The sequence below is a fragment of the Cyanistes caeruleus genome, chromosome 13 (genome assembly GCF_971803275.1).
Source record: "Cyanistes caeruleus chromosome 13, bCyaCae1.hap1.1, whole genome shotgun sequence".
Lineage (NCBI taxonomy): Eukaryota > Metazoa > Chordata > Aves > Passeriformes > Paridae > Cyanistes > Cyanistes caeruleus.
Window position 1 is genome coordinate 9,651,747 of NC_141713.1, and position 22,822 is coordinate 9,674,568.

The 22,822-nt window shown below is 40.0% G+C and overlaps 1 protein-coding gene and 1 long non-coding RNA gene across 6 annotated transcripts; one reads left to right on the forward strand and one right to left on the reverse strand.

Moving 5' to 3' along the window:
* Window positions 1-13,662: 13,662 nt before the first annotated feature.
* RAMAC (RNA guanine-7 methyltransferase activating subunit) lies at window positions 13,663-17,969 on the reverse strand. Of its 5 annotated transcripts, none has more exons than XM_086849854.1 (3): window positions 17,838-17,969; window positions 16,385-16,559; window positions 13,663-14,804 (listed from the first exon to the last, which is right to left on the reverse strand). In XM_086849854.1, the coding sequence occupies exons 2-3, from the start codon at window positions 16,549-16,551 to the stop codon at window positions 14,615-14,617; spliced, it is 357 nt and encodes a 118-aa protein (XP_086705980.1). In that variant the 5' UTR covers window positions 16,552-16,559; window positions 17,838-17,969; the 3' UTR covers window positions 13,663-14,614. The 5 variants fall into 5 exon arrangements, with proteins under 5 accessions (XP_086705980.1, XP_086705979.1, XP_023804598.1 ...); XM_086849853.1 differs by having other exon boundaries at window positions 17,824-17,883; XM_023948830.2 differs by having other exon boundaries at window positions 17,459-17,846.
* A 249-nt stretch (window positions 17,970-18,218) lies between these two features.
* LOC111934079 (uncharacterized) lies at window positions 18,219-21,514 on the forward strand. Its single transcript, XR_002867010.2, has 4 exons — window positions 18,219-18,454; window positions 18,832-18,921; window positions 19,291-19,351; window positions 21,377-21,514. It is a non-coding gene; the product is annotated as an uncharacterized LOC111934079 (long non-coding RNA).
* Window positions 21,515-22,822: the final 1,308 nt, after the last annotated feature.

The window sequence follows — 22,822 nt, forward strand, 5'->3', positions numbered from 1 at the left end:
AAACCTGTCCTGGTTGTTACTCTCTAGGAGGGGGCTGCACTTGAGGCAAAGTGCTTTTAATACAACTGAGGCACAATAAAAAAAGCTGCTGAAGAAATGAAATGCTTGCCTGAAAGGAGGAGTCTTGTACTTCTCTGAGATATTGGGAATTTGTTTCTTTCTGGTCCCTTAGGTATTGGCTTCTCAAGTAATTGTTACTGAGCTGTGACAAATTTTCTTTCATCTATAAATGCTGCATTTATTTGTTCTTCCAAGAGCTGGGGAAGTTAGAGTGATGATTTTTCCACTGTGCCATCTTACTACAGCCTGAGGGTGAGTTTTTGGAATATTGTTTAAATAACATTCTGAGTTTCCATATCTGAAGTATGGCAGGTGAAAAGGGAAATATATTGAGTATCAGTTCAGCAGTTGGTCACTATAGAAACGTGCTGTAAAGAGAGCAGTTAGCCATGGATCCAAGGAAAAAAGAGCAAACAACAGAGGGTCAAAGCCTCATTTCATGCTGCTCTGATAAAGCAGTCATCTGCCTTAAGAGAATAACCAGGGTTACTACAATTCTGGGGTGATTGTCATTAAGTTGATTTTTTCTAATACCTCGTAGGTGTGCAGTGCATGTGGGAAGGGCTGCAGCAATGCTGTTCCTTTGGCCAGCTTTTGTTGCTGTAATGCTTTGCAAACCAGGATGCACTGAGGCATAATTTATAACAAATTTCTAAGCTCTCAAAATGTCTTAGTACATACTTTGTGCCCAGCTGTGTGACAGGGGCATTGCCAAGTTGAATTTTATGAAACAAGCTATTTGTGTGGAACCTTTTTTTTTCCACCAGTACTACTTTCCAAAGCTTGTCTTAAAATCTGTGAAGTTTTTTGCTTCCTTTCTGCTGTTCAGAAGGTCTGTGGGGTTACATTTGATGGAGGTATCAGCACATATGGTCAGCCCCAGCACCTTCCTACCACATCTGGGTGCTTTTGCTGCCTCCCACCTTCAGTTCTGCTGCTGCTGTTGCAGGTAAGTGCCCTTCAGCAGGACCAGGCTCTCTGGGGTTGTTTCTGCTCTCTATTTGACACATCAGCATTGTTGCTGATGCTTATCTCCTTAGATGCCACCACATTTTCTGTTCTTTGGGCCTGACAGCCCTTAGAGATGCATTCATTAAGGAAGGAGGGAAAAGACTTTGTGATACAATCTTTGCAATCAGAGGGCAAACCTGTCCCTTCCAGTGAGGCCCTATGGCAGCTCTTTGTAGCCTCCTGGCATTTGCCCTTTAATGAAATGTCTCCTTTTGTCTCCAGTCAATCTGACAGCAATCAGCCAGCACGTATGTGAGGTCATGTTCCTGCTATGAGGAGAGATTGCTGGTACCTACTCAGATACACTTCTGAACAGGCAATTTTCTTCAGTTTCTTAACTGCCTTTTTACAATGGAAGTGCAAACTGTTACTAATAAACCTGATAGGTTTATGGGTTTTGAGGAGATTTTTCCTTTTTGTTCGAAAAACTTGATTAAGCTAATCACTGACTGAATATAAATGCTAATACATAGAGAGAACCAGCCAGGCAAATTGCACTTGGCTAATTTCACTTAATGAGAATGTCTGATTCTGTTCAGTCACTTCCTCCCTGAGTTAGGGTTCAGCTGCTAAAGCAGACCCAGGAGCTTTTTGTTAAATATTTTTAAAAGATGATCAGCTTATAATAATGTTCTCAAAGTCTATGACTTCTGTTTGCTGTGATTGCTGTGACGTATCAACTAGAATAATTTTTTTCCTTTATTTAATATCATGCCAGACAATATTTCTGGCAGGAGATAAATGCAAAAATAGAACATCTGAAAACATGAATTTGACAATAGCTGTTGTTAAATTGTGGATGTAAGGCAAGGCCTGTCTTTCAGTAGTCAAGTGCCTGTGTGTATAAAAGCAGGGAAAGTATAAGATATAATTAAACACTACTTTCAATAGTCTGAAGAGTATATAATCCTAAATACACAAAAACAAATGAAGTGATCCTGTCAGAGGAAATGTTGCTATACATTTTATGCACTTAAAGACAAAAAGAATGAGTAATACCAGAGCTTGCCATAAGCTGTTCTGCCAGCTTTATGGGACCACCTTTGCAAATCTGAATTTGAAAGGGTTTTTTTCACTGATCTTACTGTAAGGTAGGCCTCCGCAGGAAACCTATAGAAAACCTTTGGATTCTCAGCTGCATATAATTCCTGCTCACTTCAGTGAGCCAACTTGGTATTTTGACCTTTGGGGAGGAATTTAATGAAGTGCTCCAGATTTTACACACTTGGACTTCCAAACCTAATAAGCAAATCCTGTTAGCTCATTTTCAGGACTTAGTGATCTTCAGGCTGGGTTTTAGGCTTTGCCCTGTGATTATCCAATGTTACCTTGATCAGACCATCTGAAGAAACAGACCTTATTTGTTTTATATATTTATATATTTATATATATGTATTTGTATATTTGTTTATATAACAGGTTAACTTCTCAAATCAAAAAATAAAGAAAATAAAACATGATGGGGAGGCGTGGAATAATTTGGTGAAGGGTAATTTATTGGGCTAGGAGCAATTTTACTGGGTTTATGGGCTTTGCAGGCTTGTCCTGCATGTCCTTCTAAACTCTGCTGGGAGGGAAGATACACATAATAGAGGATGTGATAGACTCTTGATGTTTTATAGCACCTCCTCTGCTGTTTAGCACTCAAGTGAGAAGGGGAAAAAAATCCTGTCTGGTTTTCAAAGAGTGTAAATCTAATAATTTACAATATAAGTTTCACAGTTATTTCTTACTGGCAATCTGTGAATCTAGGTGGTAGAAGGATATTACCTATGGCCCTTTTAGTGTGACTCCTGAGTCTTACCAATCTGAAATTTTCAAACAGGAAAGATTCATCTTCTAAAAAGATATGTGCATGTGAGGGCCATTGATGTGAAATATGGAAAGAGCATTTATTGATGAGTTTGTTATTGAGAGTTGTGTGGGTTAAAATACAAATTCAGATGAAAAAGCTGATGAACTGCTCATCTATTCTACCTTCCCATCTTAGGTAAATTGATTCTACAAAGGCAGCTACATCTTGCCAATATTTTTTTGTGTTGGTGGTTGAACTGTTACTGCTCGCAGCAAGGCAGGCCTAACACTCTGTAATTGCTGTGAGAGGCTGGACAACTGCAGCTCCTGGCTCTTGTCTTACCTGCAGAGCTTTGTCCAGAGTGTTGTGCAATCTCCCACAGGTTCACCTGAGGCTGAATTGGCAGTCCTGGGAGCCCAGCCTGCAGCTTTTGCACCGGGAGGAGCTGCTGCCAGAAATGCTCAGCCAGGTTAGTGGATATGGTGAGCTGGCTCTGCCGGGGAAGAGAACTCTGGACTGTATTAAAAAATATTTCAAAATACAAGACATGCTCTTCCGTGTCAGAAAAGAAAGTGTTAAGATGGTAATTAAAGATTAATTTTAACTTGGAAAAATTCATGGCCATCATTGGCACCTTTCACCTTGGAATTTCATACCTAGCCTCTCTGCTGCATGGATTGTCACTGCTGGAAAAAGTGCAAATACCAAAAGAGGATGACACTTCACAGTTTAAGTGAAATCACTTGAGAATGGTTAAATCAGGTTTTCTGATTAACTGACTCACTTGATAGTGTAGTGCATGAGACTGCAAACACTTATTTTCCTTTGCTCTGCTGTCTGTGAACAGCACTGAGCAGAAGAGACACCCGTCTGTCTTCCAGATTACATGCTTTCTCCACAAAGGAGCCTTTGGTCTACTGCTACATGCTTGTTCAGTTTCAGAGGATAAATACAGCCCACAGTTTTAGAGGATAAATAAATCTGTGACTTCTTAGTTGCAACAAAAAAGTATGACTGGAGGCAGGTTTGGCAACAGAGAATAAGCGATCGAGGCTGTCACAAATGCTGGATTGGCAGCAGAGGAGATAACTATATTTAAGGGTTTTAGAGAAGAGCTTGTCCTAAACAATAAGGTTTCAGCCAATTGTAGAGAGTAGGACTGCTGATTATCCCATATGCCTTATGTGTCCATTTTCATCAAGGAAAGAATCTTTTCAAAAGAAAAGTGTCAGCATTCTAAAGTAAGAAAATAAGAGTATATAAACAAGGTATAGCAACCTCTGTGTTTTGCCCCTATTCTCCATTCTTTTCTGTTTATAATAACCTACAAATTCTCCTTCTAGATTAGGTGGGGGTTCTTGGAGATGCACATTCCTCTGTTCCTTTGGTAAAGCTTAAAATCTCTTGTTGCCCCTGTAATACAAATAATAATATGAGCATAATCAAGGTTGTATTTGTTTTGTGATTATTCTGAACACTGGAGAATAACAGTAATTATAATACCATTAAATAGTAATGGAAAAAGATTTAAGAGTGAGACTCCTGGAATGAGATGAAAATCTTACTCAGTTTTCTTCAGTACTGCATTGCATTCCTCTCTTTTATGGCAAAAAGAGGAACCTAAACTGATTTCTGGAATGGTAGGGATCAAAAGTGCCATGTAAAAGACAGGATTGTGTGGGGAAAACTTAACAGAAATTAATTCAGTTACAATAATTCTTTTCCTGTCATTTTGGCAGTGCAGTAGTGGTCAGAGACAACTGCATTTAGAGCTCAGAAACAGGAATATAAGTGTGAAGAAAACAACTCTTCCATATACCTGTATACCTCTCACCATGCAATCTGATTGCTTTATGAATCCACACAGCCGGTGTTTTCTTGGAGTGTGTGGATGTGAAAGCAGTATGTGATACGGCTCTGTGACCCAGATCTTTGCTCCATGAAACAATACTCATTCCCTGTGATTTGTACAAGGTGCTGTGAGGTGGTATTTATCTCCAGTCTCCTTTCATAATGTGTTCATAGTGTAAAGCTCCTGTCACATGCTTGAAACTTTGTGTAATCCAAGGGATAAGGACACTGTCCATCTGGAAGCCAGTAATAGAATTTTGTGATAACTCTTATTGGCAATATCCCTTGGGGCCAGAGGTGTCTGTGTGGGTTCTGTGCTTTGCATGTAGGATAGACCAGCTCCAAGGAGCCTTGCAGCAGCTGTGAGGCCATTGCCTTGCCCTTGCTTTGGGATGGGTATGTTCCAGGGAAAAACAGATTTCTTTTGTGCAGTTTAGTCTGCCTGCTTTGTCGTGTGTCAGCCACAGTGTGTACACTGGGCCCTGATTATACAGTGTCTCTGTGGCTGTTGCAGTGTTGACAGTGATCATTTGTGAGGGAGAGATGATATACATGACCCTGGTTAATGATCCTCTTAACACACAGTGCTTCCAGTCCAAACTGGAAGACAGCATCCAAGGAGGAGGACAGCCTATGCATGATAAATACCTCTTCTGCTGCACAGTCAGAGTAGGCTCATCACAAATGTGAGAAATGGAACCTCATTTTCCTTGATCTTTTCAATTCCTTGTTAGTACCTTTCACAGAGGAAATAATGTTCTTTGTCAAAATCATTATTATTTAAAGCCATATAAATTTGAAAACTTTCAGAAAGTTACAAATGTGAATTAAAATACCCATATTAGTTGTTTCTTCGGTATATGATCTTTGGTTTCTTCCTTTATTTCCTGCTGTCTATAGTGAAGTTTCCTGAAAAAGAGTCAATGAAGAGAATTTATAAACTGAGTTTAGTATAATCACAGTCTGGCTTGTATCAGTATTCAGGATGTATTGCTTATCCTAATCTGAAGTGATGTGTTAATTTGTCTTGGAATTGGGTAAGATGTGGACACAGAGTAAACAATTAAATTAATTAAATAAAATCATAACTACAGACCAGTGATTCTGCTACAGTGTTTTGCTAGTTAAAACAGGAGTTCCTGCTGTTCCTGCATGGGAATGTGCAGTTTGTCAGCTGCTGGCAGACCATCAGCCCTGTTACCAGAGTGTGCCCAGCTCTGCCTGCAGGCTGGCAGTGCCCCGGCCCCGGTGTGGCACTGCCCCACCCAGCTGTGATGCAGATGTTTCACACATAAGATCCTTCATGTGGTATAACATTTGTTTAGGCTCTCAGCATGCTGCAGTGCACTGACTGCTCCTATATATTTATGTCTGTTATGCTCATAGAAAAAAATGTGGTTTATTTAGCAGCTTAATCCATAGGAATTCAAATAAATTCTTCTCTTTCAACCCTTTCTTGTTTTCAAGTCCGCAGTGTTCTCCACCCTGTCTGTATTAACCCAGGCAACTCCCAGTGAGGTGTCAGTGGTTTTTATTACCTACAGTAATTTTCTTTGTTTAATAACCTTCCCTCAGCTTTTGAAACTGAGGCACTCTTGTTTAATTTACTGAGATTGTATTATTAAGCTCCTCTTGTCTTTTAAAAGCAGTGGTAGGGGTGCTCCATGGAGGTGTTGGTAGGTGCTGTAAGGATGCTGAACTCAGCTGGGATCTCTGAATAAGCTGTTTTTATCCCAAATGGTGCAGACAAAAATACTACAAAGTCACTGCCACACATGAAGTTCCACAATGAAGCTGTCCCAAAATAACCAATCCATAGCTGATGATAAACAGTGTAGTGGGTGAAGAGCTCTCAGGCTTAAGCTATTGTTGAGAGAAGGAATTGGCAATGAGCTCCAGGGGTTCAAAGAACAGCTTTCAGAGGGAATCCTAGTAGCAGAAAATATGAAGAATCTGAGAAGGTTTTCTGAGCCATGTCTTGGGTGGCATGGTTAGGGACAGGTTCCACCTTTTCAAACGTAGTATGGGAGGTGTGATGGGAAGAGACAGAAGCTGTTCATCAGCCCATGTTCCTGGCACTGCTGTGTGCATTATGTTCAGCCAGAGAGCAGCTGAGTGTGGACAGCTTTGAATCCAAAGTCACGACAGGACCTGCTGGGATGTCTAGGATCCTCCCCCAGACCATTAATGAGAAATAGATGCCATATGGAGGAATTCTTTTGCCAACGGTCTGTGATGCTGTCTTTGTCTTCCAGTTCTCATCAATTACAAATTACTTTTAAATAGATTTTTATTTTTACCTTCAGTTATATGATTTAATCTTCTCAGCTACTAAGGACACTGACCTTCCAGTAGACTCTTCTAGAATTAAGCTTTATTTCTGATAAGAGACTTTTTTTACAATGGCTGATCTGTCACTGTCACTCTTCCATTCCTCCCATCACCACTGTATTTTCATTTCTTTTCCTATAGGTGCAAAGAACAACTTTACATTTTATGTTTTTGAAACTCAGATGTTTAACTATGTAATTTTAGTTGTTTGCATTAACATTTTTGCATCCATCTGGGTTTTTTTTAAAAAAAGCAAGCACTGTAATACTTCTAAGTATTTTGAATACTTAGAATTTTGCTCATCTTTGGTGTGACTGTATGGTGTGTGTGAGAATGTTTATAAAATCAATTAAGTATACAAGAATAGCACATTCAAAACAGTAACTGTCACAAGTTTTATTGATGTGAAATATAGTTTGAGTAGATTGTCCCCTTGTTTTTAATTCACCTCTATATAATTCAGTGTTAACTGTTACGTTGGACTACCCACACCTCTTAGCTACAAAGAGGCTGTGTTTATGCTATTTAAATTTTTAAGGCCTTTTCTACTATACTCATAGGATTAGGATTACTTATATATATTCTATATGACTGTGGAGTGACATAAAGACACTTTAAAACAAGTCACTGCCTTCATAGTATCTTTGGGTATAGTTAAAAAAAAATATTTTTAAATCAACAAACAAATGAATTTGTTCACCAGAATGTTTCTAATACATTGTGTTGCAACATACAGACCCCAGCTGAGATTTTTACACCATACCTATGCTTTATATGAAGTAGCTGCTGCCTAGTAGGTTTTGTAGCCAAAATGCAAAGCACAGAAGAGGAAAACAAGGCAGAGAACCACAGTTTTACAGATGGAAGCTGACACGTAAAAGCATTAAATGTGGTTCATAGCTGAGCATGTAACATGCATGTCTGGTTCTATTTTTGAAAACATCCTTTTCACTTTCTTTTTAGTTCTGGAAGAATGACTGGAACTAACTGTGGCAAAATTTTCTTTTTAGAATTTTAAAGTAGCTTTAAGAGTTCTTGTCTTCAGAAGTGCTCAGAATATGAGAAACTAGGAAAACAGCTATATCTGAAATAAGCAGCCTGGTGCCAGGAAGTGGCAGGGATAGGAAGGCTGTAAAAACAGTATCAGATTAAAAAAAATTTAGGTCAGTAGTAAGAATATGTCTAATGCAGGTATGGAGAGAAGTAAGATTAGGCTTAGCTTTTATTATGTAGCACTAAATCCATTTTGTCTCTAAAAACTAAAATCCTTCTGGGTGGGGTCTAAAGTGCTTCTTCAATTGGATTTACCCAGACTGCAGGATATGTAATAAACTGTGATTTGTTTATTGTCCCTTGGATCTGTCCTCCTTACTTAAGGACTTAAGCCATGCCAGTGTAATGAGCCAGCTGCTTAACTGCTACCAGATTCTGCATCCTGCCAGCTTGTTCTATGATGGGAAGGTCCCTGGGGTCTGTGGAGGAAGGAATTTTCTTTGTTGTTGGGGTTTTTTTTAATTTAGTTGGTTTTTGGTTTTTGTTTCCCACCCTCCCGGCTGTGATGTGGCCATAAAGTCACTTGATGACCAGCAGTCAAATCTCAGCATTTACTCCCTTTTGCAGGATACCTGGGAAAACAGCCATGAAAGAATCATTTAACTCAGCCATGCTGCTTCCCTTCATTACCAGCCCTGTAACAACACCTCTCCACTCCCATTTTCTCTTAGAATATAAAAAAAATAAATTACTCCTGATGGAAGTATCCTCTGAGCCACAAGCCTGGAGAAATAGGATTTGCTCATGTTGGCAATTTAAGGTAAAGCTCCTTTCCATTCTTACAGGAGTTTAGCTGGGGTTTAGAGGAGCATATGGGTACCCCAGGCTTGATGCTCCCTCAGCTCACTTCAGAGCTTGAGTTTCAAGTGTGTGGCTTGTAAATGAGTAATATGAGCTTCATCTGAGGAGAATGTGTGTCCCCACAGAGCTCTTGCACTGAACTGATCTAAACTCCAGAGGTTTTGTATGCTGTATTTAAATGCTCATACCATTAAAACCACTGAAGCAGTATTCTTGAATGTACTTTGGTTTAGGTCTCAGTGGCCTTCATAAATCAAGATGACATGGTGACTGAAAACCAGGCCTTTGCTGTGGAAAAAATAATTTTCTTGTTACGTAAAAAGATATGTAATCATTTGGGGCTGGTTGCTTTTGGCAATTACTACTGTAATTATATTTTTCTTGAGCACATTTTCAGCAGAAAAATGATCATTTCAAGGATTTCTTCAGAAACAAACATCAGGCATGACTTTGGACAAAAAGCATCCACTTTCTGATCATGTTAAACATGGCCAAAAGCTGTGTGAAATGTCTTACAATATAGTTAGGCTTTTAACTTTTACCTCAGCAGTACTGATTATAATCTTAAGTATATAATTTATGTGGATATATAAGTACCATATTGCCTTTCCTCACACAGAACAAAAGCAAGAAAAAGCTTAGTGTCTTAATAATTCTTTTAACATGTAACACGCTTCTGTTTGAAGATTCTGCTTGAATCCTTGAAGGTTTTTTTTTCATGGGTGAGATTGAGCTTTAATTATTTTTGTAGTTCTATAACAAATAACTAAGTTATTTTCATGACTTTAACTCATTTCTTGAATAGATAAGGTTTTTTCTTCAAACAGTGAGCAGAAGCAGTTTTGATCCTTGTTACTGAGATACCTTTTATTAATGAAGCAAAGTTTGAATTATACAATATACAATATCCCACAATAAAAAGGAGACCATACTTGGGGGGGAAAAGTCAGCTGCTAAAGTGTGATTTGATTAAAGAAAAGGTATCTCTGTGTTAGGATAAAGACAACATTCATTTTTTTTTTCATTCTAGTCACAAATGACACAGAAGTTATGCACTGAGGATGATGATATGATTTCTCCTGTTATGTGTTTATTAGACTTGGATTAAAATGTAAGTATTAGCAACTTTCACCATCTCTTGTAATAAATGTGCATTTTAACAGGTCAGGGTACTTAGTCAGGGTGAGCTGTACTGAAATAACACTTCAGCATCGCTGTTTCACACAAGCAAATGAGGACTGACAACCACTAAGTGCAGTCCAGGCTTTCTGAAGAAAAATATAGGCCATGGTAAACACAAAAATACATTCCAGCCTGCGGGGCCTAATCGAAAAATAAAACTCTTGAGAGGCAAGATCATTGTGCACCACCACAGCACGGTTGCCATTGACTCTCCTGGCAGTGCTGGAGCCCCTGGACTCAGTTTTGATCTCTAGATTTACCTTTGTGTGCCTCGAATCAGGCTGCATTTTTCCTAGGTGCTTTCAGGGAAACCTGATCTGCCCTATAATCTTGCCGAGCTTCTGGGCATTAAAGCATCAGCGCTGTGCATAATTCAAGCAGGGTTATGTGGCTCTCTTCTAACGTTCAGGGACAAGGGGACAGATGAGAGCAATTTTTCCTGATTGGCAAATGAAAGGCAAATAAATGCAGTTTTGCCAAATTGCTCCCAAGGTGGTCAGCACCTGCAGTAGGGAGCAGTCCTGTTTTCCCTTCCTTCTTGCTTGATGTTCATACTCCTCTCATTTGGGCGTTAGAGAAGGTGTGACAGCACAGTTGGACCAGACAGAAAAATTCCCCAGTGTTGTGTAATACAGAGATTTTTGTTTTACCTAAGAAATAAGGGTAGTGGCAGATAAAACCTTCTTTTTTAATTTCATACAAAAAGCTTTTCCCTTCCAACATCTCAGTATGAAGCAAATGTGGACGTGTTCCTTGGTTAAGTAGAATATTTATTAGCAAATTAATAGTATGAGTTTAAATATAGTCAAATGTAAAACTGCTGCAATATATTAAAATATATTTAAACTGTAGATTAAATATCTTCCTTGTTCCAGGAGTTGAATGTTGATTATATTTATATTGCAAATGACATTTGTCTACCCGGCCTGAAATGTCTATTAGAGAGCTTTTTGAAAGTAGTTCAGCCTCTAACTAACCTTTCAAAGCACATCTGCACATTTCTGTTCCCAGCTGCACAGACAGAATAAAATAGAAGTTGAATAGCACTGAAAACTTGAAAACTGGATCTCACAAATCACAGTGAGATTTTTAATTTTTTTACTGTGCACGTTCTTTTGCATTCAAGTTCTTAGGGGCTTAGCTGTAATTTGAAAGCCTTTAGCATTTTTTAAAATGCTAGTTAAGAAATTGTATAAAAGCTATTGATTTTTCTTAGTTAATTGCCAAAGTACCTGTAATTTAGCATGATTATTCTTCAGTATCAATTAACAATCCATGCAAAATCACTGTGTGTGTTCAGGAGTGGATTTAGAACTACTGCAAAGCCCTATTCAGAACTCTGCATTCACACTCTTGGTAACATGGCAGTCATTTTAAAATACATAACACTTACCTTTGTTTTATTCATGATAATAATGATGTCTAGCAAATGTCAGATTCCAGACACTGAATTTTAATGTTTACTCTGCAATCTCCAGCATAGTTAAAGCAAACAGTTTCTGTAGTGTTTGAAGTTGCAAATATTAAAGTTACCCAGTGTCAGTTTTATCACCTGTAACATACTGTAATGCACAAACTGTAATTGCAGGCAATTCTCAACTTGTTTTATTTAGCTTGACAGGGACAGTAAACTGGACTTTATCATAAATGCAATTAATCTAAGTGGAAAAATTAAGTAATATATTTTGAATTTTATTTATCTTTATGTCTGATGCATATATTTAGCAATCTATTCTTCTCCCCCTACCTCCCCAAATTAGACTTTTGCCATAATTGTTTCAAGGAAAAGTTTTGTAAATACTGACCTTTAAAGTTGAATTGAGAGGTCCTCTGCTGGTAAGGAATCATGAATATAAAAACACAAAGTGGGAAGTTGCACTGGCCTCTCTCCTGATCTCGCTCAAGAAACTCAAAAGAGAGCCAAAACCATGGAATTTCTAATTCATAACTTCCACCTAGACTATCCTGATTTATCTGCTTATACAGTTCACCCACAACGCTGAAGATTGGATTTGCCATTTTCTAGAACACATTTTCTAGAACAGCACCTGGCATTTTTTGGCATGCTTTGCTGCACAGCCAGCAAAGTGGGATTCATGATGCTGTCATGAAGACAGAGCAAGAGCTGGAAAAGAGTTTGGGGAGACCTTAGAGCACCTTCCTTAGAAGAGGTGCTTTTCTCTTCCTAAGAGACCTTAGTGTGCCTACAGGGGAGCTGGAGAGGAGCTTTAACAAAGACATGTAGTGACATGACAAGGGGGAATGGCTTCAAACCGAAAGAAGGCAGCTTTAGATGATATTGGAAAGAAATTATTTCCTGCAAGTGTGGTGAGATACTGGCACACACTGCCCAGAGAAACTGTGGATGCCCCATCCCTGGAAGTGTTCAAGGCCAGGTTGGCTAGGACTTGGAGCAACTTACCTAATGGAAGATATGACAGGAACTAAATGATCTTTGAGGTCCCTTCCCACCCAAACCCTTCTAAGGACTCTTTATTCACTAGCTGAAAGATAATCAAAATAATAAAAGTTACTGAGCTTGAGGAAAGGCAACAGATGAAACAGATCTGTTCTTTCTGCTGGGTTTCATTTCAACCTGAGATGCTACTCCAGATGGTGTGGAATCAGAACATCCTGGCACAGCCTGACTTCCGCATAGCTGGCAGCGTCAGGCTCTTTGCAGGAAGAGGCTCTTTGCACTCCCTTCTTGGAGGGGGAGCCTGGGGTATTTGGCACTTTGCACATGATTCTGAATTAAACAGAATTCCACCAAAGGTACCGACTTGCAGGCTCTCCACAGAGCAGACGTAAGGACTTTGCATGAACTCCCTTTGTAAAGGCTCCAGTGTATTAATGCGGGTTCAAAGCAGTGCATTTCATCCAGTACAACTCCTTAGCAGAAAAACAAACCTCTTGTGAAAGGTTTCTAATGGAATTTGAGACCAATACTTCAGGGAGTAGGATACTGAAACCTGTATCAGAGCGAACAGTGTTGTATGAAAAGCAGAAAAGAAATACTTAGCAGGTAGGTGAAGACACTTGTGTTATCACAGCCTATGTAAAAGCTCCATACAGTGGCTCTTTCTGTGTAAACACACCCTTTAGCTCCTAAAAGCATCTGATCAGCTAGGGAACTCTGCTTTTGAGTTCTGTACTTTATCTTTAAATCAAGATGCACTAATTTGTGCTCCTTTTCACATAATGCCATGACTTTTACAGCAGTCAGCAGGGATGGGGCCCTGTTTCTGCACAGCAGCTGAAGAAAATGTCAAGTACAAAGACACACATTGCTCCCTTGATACAAATTAGCTGGTCACGTAAATGGGGAAACAGGGAACTCTGACCCTATTAGAGCAGAATGCAGAGAGTGGATTAACACTCCAGACTTCTAATTAATCACAATGTGTCTCATCCTTCTGCTTGCAGCTGAGTAGGCCGTTCTTCTAACTGAAGCCCACAGCTGTCCAGTATTAGCACTTCCCTGTCAGTCCAGCTCCTTGTTCAGCTGCTGGCTGAGAAGACAATGTTGCAATCCTGAATGTCTCAAAAGTAGGTTTCAGAAATGCTCAGAAACATCCTTACATGTGAATTATACTTTTATTGTGTGAATTCTTAAAAAAACCCATAAATCTTAAATTCTAAGGACTGAGTAACACTCTGCACTGTTTATGCTATTTTCCCATACAGAAAAAAGTACAGACCAGTACTGATCATAGTTCATTTTTTCTATAACATGCACAAAGTATTTCATACAAACTACAATAGCATCAAAATTTTACAGCTTTACTGGAATGGGAATTCCAAAATTTATTACGCACACACCAAATTTATTTGAAGATGTCACGTATTAATCTAAGTTTGATATTACTTCTCAGGTAAAACTTACATATCACTGAACTGCTACAAGAAGATACATATTTAACTACTTTTTTTTTAATTCAACGTTTAGACCACGCTTCAAGAGGAATACTGCAAATGCATTGAAGCAATTGAGTCAACAGACACTATGCCGACCCCATAAAATATTCCAGTAATAGGATCTCTCTTCTCAGTTTTAAGGCATCTGAAATTCAAACCAAAATGAGCTTCTCACTGTCAAAAGCCAAACTAAGAAATTGTCTCCACAGAAAGACACAGAATGTTATTTTCCAAAAGAGCTGTCTTAAGGCAATGTGCCACTGCTACAGGCTGTGTACAAACCACAGCAATCCTATCCTCCCCTCACCTATTCTGGTTTCTAAAATGTAACACAGAGAAATCTCAGTGATGGAAGAAAAAACATGCACAATACATATTCAGACAAAAGAAGGAGATAAAAAATTAATCTAGAATCTACAGACTCTAAACAAACTCCATATAATACACTTTTATTATTCATAAAAGGAGTTCACTTTTTCACACTACAGAAAAACAGCACTGGACTGTAACACTGATTCTTCAGTTATCTATAAAATGGTGGAAAAAATAAGAAAACTAAAAGCTAACTGAATTTGTTACATAGCATCACTGGACTTTGAACCCACAAGGATGTCAGTAGGGATGGTAACGAGGCCCTGGGTTGTAGGAGTTGTAGCCATATTGTCCGTAGTGGGATGAGTAGGATTGTCCTTGTCTGTACTGCTGGTAGTTGTTACCCCAGCCTCTATCTGGTCTCTGATTAGCTCTGTAGTCACCTTGCCAGTTGTATCTGTCCCCTCTAAAATATCTGCCATCTTGAAACCTGCAAAGAGAAGATATATCAAAGCCTGACATAAATTATATCAAGTCTAAAAAAATGAATTATAATGAACTCTTATGTTTGGCAGTTTTCATTAAAACTGTCATGGAACTGTAAATACACTCAAATATTTATATGTTTATATGACAGACTCATGAAAACATACCTACAGTCATCTGAGATCACTCAACACAACATTTGGACAGTCTGTTTCCTAACACAAAGCACTCCCAGGCATTAGGTGAACTGCTGGAAGTTTTAACAGAGACTCAAACAGACCATAAATCTAAAAATCAACCCCAAGGCACATCTGTAGTGCATCAAAGCCAGTTTCCATCCAGAAGCTTCATGGCTGAAAGCTTTGGCAAAGCAGGCTTCAATACAGTTACAGCTACCTAACAGCACTGAGTCCTGGAATTTGAATATTCCCTAAAATACATACTACTGCTAAAACACTGCTACCACAGTCTCCTGTAGATTCCCACATTCAAGACACTCTACTTTATTAGTGTATTTAGCCATTGTTCAATCTAAATTTTGTCTTTTCAGCCCTATCTCAGTTCCTCTCAATGTCTGAGCTGCCTCATAGTCATTCTGTTTGCAAATGGTGTGGTGCAGACAAATAACATTTGCAAAAAGCTCACTTTGTGACTATAGTGTAGGTATAAGAGTTCATCAGTTCAAAGAGCCACAAAGTTTTTAAGAACATATTAAACAATCACCTGTTTTTAATCTGTGGTTCTGTGTTTAACTTAATGACAAGCTTCTAAGGTGAGAAAAAATTACAATGTTGTCCCCCTTTTCTTCAGATAAGGCACAAATCTTATTTAGATATTTAGCTAAGGAGTTTTTCTAATTGTTGGCTGGACTGAGTTTAACTGCTTTATATTAAAGGCTGATGTTAGTATTACCGAATGTACTATATGCTGTAATTTTTGTTTTTCAGTCACTCAAAATTCTGTCCAAAATTCCGTAAAAAGCTGCAATTACATCTTGAAGAAATAATTCAAAGTATTCTGCTGTGGCAGGTAACACTGTACTTTCCAGACAGATGGGATGATTGATTTTACAGTCACTTCTACTGAATAAAAGAAATACAGGCTAATCTTAAAAAGTACAGGAAATATTTAGCTTACAAATGAAATGTTTTATGGGCAGCTAGTAACAGATAATCACACTAGTAGCTGCTTCTTTTGCATATCTTTCTGCCAGTTATCAGCCAACATAAGATAGGCTGCTTAGTTTTGCAGAAATCTCATCTTTTTCCCTCTGGAAAAATGTTTCTGGCTGAGCAATAACAAACCCTAGAGCAATGGGTTCAGTGCTTCTAGCTCCTTCTTTACTAAAAAGCAAATAATTTAGTACTTTTATACACAATGCAAAAACTTTCCCAGTCAATATAGAGGAAATGTAAAACCTCATTGCTTTTCAGAGAAGATGGTATTTCTCTTAAACATTGTTACTTACAAAGTAACAAGGAAATACTTCAATGAACAGAACAGACTCCTATGCTTCTTCTGAAATCAGTTATCATTTAACTGTATTTATGTGAAATTACCACGATTAAAAGGAAAAACCAGTACCGATCTCTGTTTCTCTGGTTGCCACCAGATCTGTTCCTCCACTCTTCAACTATAGGAGGGGGATCCGCAGGGCGTTTTAGATATTCTTGGTATTCTTCATCATCCGATGTGAATCGATGAGCAAACATCATTTCATAATCTGGGGGCATGTCAGCCAAGGAAGCCATTCTGAAACCTTTGAACATGAACACAATGAAAATGGCTTTAGCAATGTATAAGACTCTCATCGTAAAAGCGACCAAAATCCATGCAGTGAAAATGAAGGACAAGAGAAAGCTACACTCAGATTAACACAGCTGTTGGGCTTTGGGAAGACAGCATAGATGCCTCAGGAAAAAGTACTTCAGAACATGCTCCCCATCTACTCCTGATACTGACTTTGGACAGGAAAAAAATTCCTACAGTCAACTTCAAACGTTTGCTAAGGTAGAATAACATGCAAAGCCTACAGATACACATAATCAGCACGACAGGCAAAATCATCAGATTTATTCACAGTAATTTATGTGTTAATAACTTGATTCAGGGAAAGGTTAGCACCTAAGAGGATGCTAAATTACCTCATAATATGCCTGTCTGATGGGATTTGTGTTTAAGGCCTTAGTTTCCTTTTTTTTGTATATATGCATTTGCCATTCAGATGGTGGTGTTATCTGGTACTGTACATCAGCAAATTCTAGTCTTAATAGCAAATCAGAAAGGCTCTAAACCCATTGTTTTAACAAGTCACACAAAATTTAGAGCATTTATAGTATCTGGCTCTGGACTTCCAGAACAAGCTCTTCTGCTGTCTCCCAAAGACTTGCTGGCAGGACCCCAAGAGCTAAAAGATATAAAATATACACCCTCAAAGACCAAGCCTGGTCTGGGGCTTCTCCATGAGCAGCCTGGGCCCCAGGAAAGTGGGGTGTTCCCGGGGAATCGCTGCAGCGCTCCTGTGCCCCAGCTCCCCTTCAGCAGCCTCAGACATCCGTGTCTGCTGCCTCCGGAGCCCCGGGCAGCCCTCCCCGAGGCGGGTGTAGGAGTTATTCCTGCAGGAATAACTCATCCTCCTTTCCTCTGCCAGGAGCTAACCTCATTAGTTTTTTATTACGGGCTATCTCCAAGGAACTTCTCTCCCCAAGTCTATGGCGGTCGGGCTGAGGGCGGCGGGGGTAGCACTGCCCGGGGACCCGCCGCTACAGCTTCTCTCCAGCTGGAGCTGCTGCCCTCAGTTTATCCTGTTAATACCACCTTCATCCCGCGGGGCCCGTACCGGGACAGCCGGCACCCCCCTGCACCCAAGGCCAAGCAGAGAGCGACGGAAGGGGCTGGCTCCCCAGGAGGGCTCCGCCGGAGCCCCGTCCCCTCACAGCGGGCCGGATAAAGCTGAGGGCGGACGCGGGGGTCGCTCCCGCTCCCTCCTCCCCTCACGGCCTCGCTCCCTCCCCCGCACCCACCCGCCGCCCCTCACCGCGCCTCAGCCGCCGGAGCCGCCGCCGCCGCGATCCGCCTCTTCCGGGGCGGGACACGGGACACACCGGGGAGGGACACGGGGACACCGGGGAGGGACACGGGACACACCGGGGAGGGACACGGGCACACCGGGGAGGGACACGGGCACACCGGGGAGGGACACGGGACACACCGGGGAGGGACAGGGCACACCGGGGAGGGACACGGGACACACCGGGACACACCGGGGCGGGACAGGGCACACCGGGACACACCGGGGAGGGACACGGGGACACCGGGGAGGGACACGGGACACACCGGGGCGGGACAGGGCACACCGGGACACACCGGGGCGGGACACTGGGTCGGGCACAGGTGGTACCAGCGATTCCCTCCGGTCAGGGCTGGATACAAAGCGCGTTGGCAGGAGTAGTATTGAGGCTTGTGTGGCGCTTTCTTTCGCTGCCACATGGCTTTTAAAGAGGCGACACCTGAAATGTTTGGGTTTTAAGCCAAGGTTAAAGGTCCAAATGAAAAAGGCGAAGTCAGCATAGCGTCTGTGGCTCTCTATAATGCCATTTAAGTGTATTTCTAGTATAAAAGACTTCGGGGTGTGTTGACTGCTACCTGAGGAAGGTAAGATTACGTGAAGCGTTTTGGCAGGCAAGTAACTCGGTGTAAACCAAAATAATTCTGTGCTGGTGCTTGCTCCAAGCAGCACATTTGCGCTGCCGCCCAGTGCTGCAGACAGCGGTCAGCCTTGTCACCCTTCATGATGAAGATGAAGTTCTGTGTGGGCCTCAGAACTTCAGGCTTGTCACCTTTAATGCGGGTGAGGTTAGGACATCCAGACCTTCCCTCAGCAGAAATGGTGTCGGTGTCCCTGGTCCCCAGTTTGCCTTGTTCCCACAGCGACGATGTCTTTGCAGTGCTGACTAATTTCCCCAACACTTAAGCCAATGAATTTTAAACGATCTCCTGTGCTGTTTATAAGAAATGTTTTTTTTTTATAGGACCCTTACAGAAAACAATGGTTTTTTACAAGCTCTGCTAGAGATTCTATTGCTCGCAGGCACAAGCAAAGCATGGAGACTGATAATCAGGTAGATCACTTGAAACAAAATACCCCAGCAACAGCAATAGCAGCATCCAACTCTCCAAAAATACTAGAACGAAAAAGTGTCCTTTGTTTGATATAAACAGCAGAAATTGCAGTCTGCTGTCCTGTGTGATCTACAGCAGGTATGTATTGTCACTTGCAGAATAGAAAATGATGACCTCAATCCAAACAGCATAATGCAAGCACCTTTGCCTGGGTAGCTAGTTCTAAGCCAAACAAATTGTCATTGAGCCTGAAAAATAATATCTTTTCGCCTAAGTTTCCCCTTATAATCCCTCTCCTACTGATTGCCTCTTTGAAATGGGCAGAAGTAGGATTTTATTTCTTTTCCAGACATGTTTCATTATTGCAGTTTCAGGTGTGTCTACAGAGGATTTCACGCATAAAGTTAAGGAGATGATTCTTAATAAAAGGTACACACGCCTTTATTTTTGTGGCTCTAGTCTGCAGTTTCATGGGTGACATTTTTCATTAAAAGATCAAACTTTAATATTAAACCTTTAATTATAGACTCAAGTCATCCATACAGGTAAGTATTTACATAATTTAGGCATAAATATAAGTTTGGTTGAAGGCATGGGCCCCTTGTAATCCTATAAGCAGTATATTTCCAAAATTACAGTTTTGGAAAAGTGCTCTCATCATATTTTGCATAGAAAAACACTTGTAGGGAATGGCTAAACAAGAGTGGCAAACAATTATATATAATATATATTTATGCATGATACTTTTGATTTCCTTTTTGTCACATGTGTTTATGCCTACTTTGGGTTATATCAAGAAGGAGATCATGATCCAGTCAAATTCTAGGATTTCTCATAGGTGTTATTCTAAAATTCAAACTGCATATGAAAAACCTGAAGTGACAGATGATTTTTAAAGGAATAAAGGCACTCAGAAATGAGTATTGTCACCGAGTAGAACTTTCAACTCCCACGAAATGCCTCACATAGTGCATACCTACAGACTAGGTGCCTGAGTGCTTTAAAGGTCAAGCTCCAAGTGTTGTCAAGACAGAGAAATTGATAATCCACTCTTGCAATCTTTCTGCTCACTTCAAGGCTCTCTATGTAATTAATGTGTTGTTTCTGTGTGAACACGATCTCGTAATCAGCATCTCTGAAGTCTACTGCAGTGTGATAAAGCCTCAAAGGGTTTGCTTTTTTCCTGTGGATTTCATTATGTTAAATAACGTGCTGTTAGATGAAGTCTTATCTTCTAAAACTTAAAGTAAGACTTCTTCCTTGTAGCCTATTGGAAATTAATTAAGCTTTTGTAGAATGGATCTTCCTGGCTGAACAAAGGAGTATGTGCTAAAACTAGGGAAGTCTTGTTTGCCTTGAAACAATGGAAAATGACAGGGGTTTTAATAGCTATTTAGCCTTGCTAACTCTTGCTGTTCTGTCACAGGCCTTTGTGTGTGATATTTTGCCTAAATCCCCAGCTTCAGTGGGATGTGTTTTCATGTATTTTCATTATACTCAGCTTTCATTTGAAAATTAATTTCTAGCCCTTCTTATTACAGACATTTCTTGGGTAAAGAGGTAAATCTGATGTAGAAGATAACCAGCCTATACCAAGGAGCAAAAGGAAAACATTGTTCAAATTTTATTTGTTTAAAATCTTACATATTTTGCAATTTTCTGTTATCTTTAAGACTGTTTTCATTGCTCTGTCTCAGTAGAGCTTGACAGCTGTGACATTTTTAATGAAAAGTCAGCATGTGTCTATCTCAGTAGCAAGGGAAAAGGAAAATGACTTTTATTGGGGGGGCATTTCTATATCTTTAAACAGGAGGAATTCTTTTTCTCTAGTGTTAATATCTACTTTGAGAAATCAACTAGGAAACTAACATAACTTGTAATCACGGCCTGTCTGATTGAGGGAATATTTGTGTATAAACAAATAAGCAGCAAAAAAGCATCCATAGATGGTTATGGATCCTGCTGGGGATTTTTAATGTCAAGGTAACATATCGGAAAAAATTTTGGTGAAAATTTGTCTTCAAAACTCTGATTTTTTTCTTGGCTTGCTGAAACTTCTCAGTGGTTTCCTGTCAGCCAATTTTCCTCTCCCCACGTTTTTTGAATGTCTCAGTTACTGTGTAACTGAAAGCCTGGCTTGTTTGTACAAGGAAACCTGATTTCCCCAGGTAATTTATTCTAGGAAATGGTGATGTCTGGCACAGCTAGGGAGAGCAAGACTTTGTGTTCTGGCTCCAGCAGGTACAAAGGGCATGCGTGGCAGCCTTGTTATTGATTACACATAAAGGAAAGCTGTGTTTCTGTGGGCACGAGAGGCTGTAAGACCACCAGGGGACATCTGACAATAATGAGCACCAAGTGTTTGCTCAATCATTCATTGCACTGGGAGATAGGTAAGCAGAGATACTGTTTAGCCAATCTGCAGAAATATTGGGGCTTGTGTTCTTTCTCTAGGACCTCCTGCACTCAGAAGATGAGTTCTCATAGTGGGATTTTATTCCTTTGGCTGGAAAGGATTATTGCCTAGATGAACCTCACTTAAATAACAAGAAAGATGGAGATACAACAGCTGCTGCTGACAAATGCCTCTGAAGCCCATGCAGCTCTTCTGTCAGATCTCTGCTTTGCCTTTGCTGTTACACTGTACAGTGTCACTGAGCTTTAGAGTGTCTCTCACACACCTCCATATGGTGTTTTAAAGTCCATAAAGGAGCAGACCGCACGTTTCTAATGACTTCACTAAACTTAATACAATAAATGTTTCCTTCCCATAACAATGACCTTTAAATGTTAACTGGCTAAAAAAAATAACATTATCCTTTTTTAAAAAAGGGGGGAATGCAACTTCTGGTGCTTGATTGTGTTACAGAATGACAATTTCGGTGCTGCAGGGCCCAAATCCTTTGCATTAAATTTGAAACAGTATAATGTTTGTTTAGAAGGAATTTATTCCTAATTTATGCCCTTATGAAAGAAGGCCTTTAATTTTCCAAAGAGCTACTTCTGCTGTCTGTCTTTTCAAACTCACAGTCACATCAAATTATATTTCTAGCATATTGTTCTTAAAATCTGACTATCATTTATCCATATTTATATACATATATACAAGTTTAAAATCACTACATTCTAGCTGCCTTCTTTTATTTTCACCTTTTAAACTGACTAAGCCAGCTGTGCCCTTTGGGGTCTATAAGAATGAATCATTTTTATTATTTTTTTCTCTCTTAGACAGTAATTACAGGGTAGTATGCTGTCTCTGGTTTTTAATATTGTGGTGCCATTTCAATCCAAGGTGCAACACCATTAACTTCAGCAGAGTTACACTAGCTATGAATTTGACCCCAGGAGGCTTTTCTGAATGTTTGGTTCTTTCCTCGTGATTACCCAGAGGAATGGAGAAGAAGAAGGCAAGACAGAGGACTCTTTGATAGGAGGAATGTAGTTCAAAGTGAAGTCTTGTTTCTGCCATTCATGGTGCTCCATATGTTTCTCATTTGGGGTGGAGGTGGGTTAGACCCCGTGGGGCACACATGCTAGGGCTGGGGGGCAGGCAGAAGTTTTACACAGCACATCTGGTGCACAGGTTGTTTCCTAGATGTAGATACTGTACAAATTGGAAGAAAAAAAAAAAAAATTAAAAGAAAAAAGTGGGAGGAATATTCAGGCACTCTGCATGTACTTCTGTGGAACTGCTTGAGAGTATCCAAATGCTTAGATATCAAATTCATCATGATCGTCAGGCTGTCTCAACTCCAACTCAGATGCTTTTTAGATGTCAAGTAATTCTGCAAGTGGGGACGTATGAATCAGTGCTACCATGGATTACCTATTGTTAAGACAGTTGCAAAATACAAAGAAGGTACTTGCAGAAGTTTCTAGCACTACATTCTGTTCAAACTC

Excerpts from the sequence above, each read along its gene's own strand:
- RAMAC (XM_023948829.2), bottom strand. The coding sequence starts at position 16,569 with ATGTTCAAAGGTTTCAGAATGGCTTCCTTGGCTGACATGCCCCCAGAT. Across the intron at positions 14,805-16,384 it reads AACCAGAGAAACAGAGATCG|GTTTCAAGATGGCAGATATT; the intron begins GTACTGGTTTTT and ends TTCTCTTTGCAG.